This window comes from Halyomorpha halys, unplaced genomic scaffold, assembly GCF_000696795.3.
Source record: "Halyomorpha halys isolate HHAL.00 unplaced genomic scaffold, Hhal_1.1 Scaffold323.1, whole genome shotgun sequence".
NCBI classification, from domain to species: domain Eukaryota; kingdom Metazoa; phylum Arthropoda; class Insecta; order Hemiptera; family Pentatomidae; genus Halyomorpha; species Halyomorpha halys.
In genome coordinates, this window is record NW_027106378.1 from 385392 (window position 1) to 387974 (window position 2583).

Genomic DNA, 2583 nt, shown 5'->3' on the forward strand with positions numbered 1-2583 from the left:
TCCTAATTGTAACGCATCTTATATTGGTGAAACAAAAAATTTAATCAAAGACTGGAAAACCCAACACAAGTATTCAGTATCTTCCCGTAACTTCACTGCTTCTAAATTATCTGAACATAGTTTAATTTTCAACCACTCTTTTGATTTTGATAATACTTCCATTTTAGTCACCGTTCCTAACCATGATAAGCAACTGCTATATTTTTATACAATTAGAGTCTTCCCCCGTTAATCACAAAACTAACAAACAAAACCTGTCTCTAGCCAATTACCAAATTATTAATTTATTAAAACACCAGTAATCTTATACACACATACTTTTTTTTTTTATTAATTATCCGTTTTACATACCCACTACATATTTATACATTTTAATATCTTTTGGCTCTCATAATTTTACATTTAAATCTTTTTATATGTTTTAATCTCTTATTAACTATTTTATCTCAATGTTCGTTTTTTGACCATTGTATTTCCGTTTGTCTAACGTCTTTGTCGACCTGCAGTCTAACGACTATTCCTGCAATGTCAAACAGTTTAGCAGAAATCTCTGCCTGCAACTGTAAGTTATTTTTTTCTCTCTTATCTTATCTCTTGTTTCTCCATTTCCTATTCTCCATATTTCTTCTTATTTTTTATAACATTGTTTTTACATACTCCCCATTAATATATATCCGTTTTTACACGCCCTTTATATATTGATACAGTTTATTACTTTTTGGGCTCTCATTATTTTATGTTTTACACCTTTTTATGTTTGTTTTTTTTTTCTTTTTCTTTTTTTTTTTTTATTCTCACATTGACTATTTTATCTCTACGATCTTTTGACCTTTAGATTTCATTTTATGTAACGTCTTTTGCCGACTTGCATTCTAGCGGCTTTTCCTGCAATTTATATCAATATAGCCTGGATTCTCTTCCTATAATCTTACTCTTGCATTTCTTACTTTCTTTATTGCCCTTTCTCCATTTATTTCTTCTTATCTCCTGTTATTTCCTTTTACAATATTGTTTTTTTTCAAAAGCATTATTAATTTAACTAATTCTTTATAGATTCTTTCCACTGTATTTATAAATTAATTTTTATTATATTTAATTTTTTTAACTTTATTATTGAATTAATTTTTTTATTGGAGATTGTTTCCATTGTTTAACATATTGCCCTGCATTTCATGAGAACCGAATCCGATACATGCCGAAACTAAGCTATATTAACCAAAACCAGCTGTATGAATCTTTGTCTATACCCCCCACTATCGGATCTTAGACTTCTTTTTATATATACAACACAAAGCCTTATACTTAGAACTTGATACCTATCCTCACAACAAGATGTATAGTTTTTATTTATTTCTTTTTATTAAATTAAGTAATGTCGATTTTGTTTTGTTTTTTCACTCTGACTAATGTAGATAATCCTAGTTTGAATATGCTGTTTGTTATTAGCATATATAATAATTTAATAATTTATGTATTTTCATCATCATTTAATTTATAAATTATTAGCTTATATAAATTGTTTTTGATTCACCTGTTTTGGAAAACTACTACAATGATTGTTAAATTATGTACCTTACAGCTAACTCTATTTGTATGGGGCTTGCTCCTTAAACAAATTAATTAATTATTATTATTATTATTATTATTATTACCTAAATTACTTTTTTCTAATCTAATCTTGCTGCAATGTACAGCTGTTGATAGGTGTCACCAGTCTTCGCTGAGTGATGCAAGGGAGGCTTTCGTGAACGTAGTTGCTGACATGCTGTCTGCTTTCCGGATCACCCAGTCTGGAGTATCCCCTACCTCGCTCATCGCGCCAACTAGTCTCTCACTTCTTCCTCTATATGTACTCGCTTTGCTCAAATATGTAAGTTATTGTATTTTTTCATTTATATACATTTTGTTGTATTTTTTATTTATATACATATTGTTATGTTTTTCTTACCAATTTGTTATTTTTTATTAAGAATGATGAATATTTTCAAACATATACTCACTTGAAAAAAAAAAAAACTCACATGATTACCATTGAAACATGAAAGCATTTATTTATAAATTGAGTTCATTTATGCTTTATTTGTCACTTTCCTTTACTTTGCATTACTTTTTATGGTAGCTATTAATATGTCTAAAATCTTTGGTTTTCCAATAAGGAATTTATTTATCACATTTATTTTATCACTCTTCTATAAATTTGATCAAAAGAAGAAATATAAAATAAAGTACAAACTAAGAGATGGAAAAAGGGGAATAAGAATAAAATCAACCTACCTTTCAGACTTGAAGTCAGATTGAAAGTGAACTGTTTTGACAAGATTTATAGAGAAGAATACGGATTTAAAGTTAAAGTATCTTACATTTGAAAATAATTTTAAGGTAAACAGTAAAGAAAATATTAAAAATTGGCAACCATTAAATGATAATATACATAATGAGGTGTAGATAGTTGATCGTAGATTACTGATTGGAGAAGATGATCGGGGGTACGTTGAGCAAAGAAACAACATAAATAAATAAAAAAATATTTATTTATGCCGACGTTTCGACCTGATTTTCAGGTCTTCATCAGGGCTATAAAAA

At 28.0% G+C, this 2583-nt stretch overlaps 1 protein-coding gene across 1 annotated transcript in view; it reads left to right on the forward strand.

Annotated features, from left to right (window-relative positions):
* The window catches only part of Sec24AB (Protein transport protein Sec24AB), a gene marked incomplete at its 5' end in the record, with an annotated part of 40707 nt that overhangs the window by 26122 nt on the left and 12002 nt on the right, over window positions 1-2583 (forward strand). Inside the window, 1 exon segment of the mRNA XM_067044714.1 lies at window positions 1695-1870. Within this exon segment, the coding sequence (XP_066900815.1) occupies window positions 1695-1870 (176 nt within the window).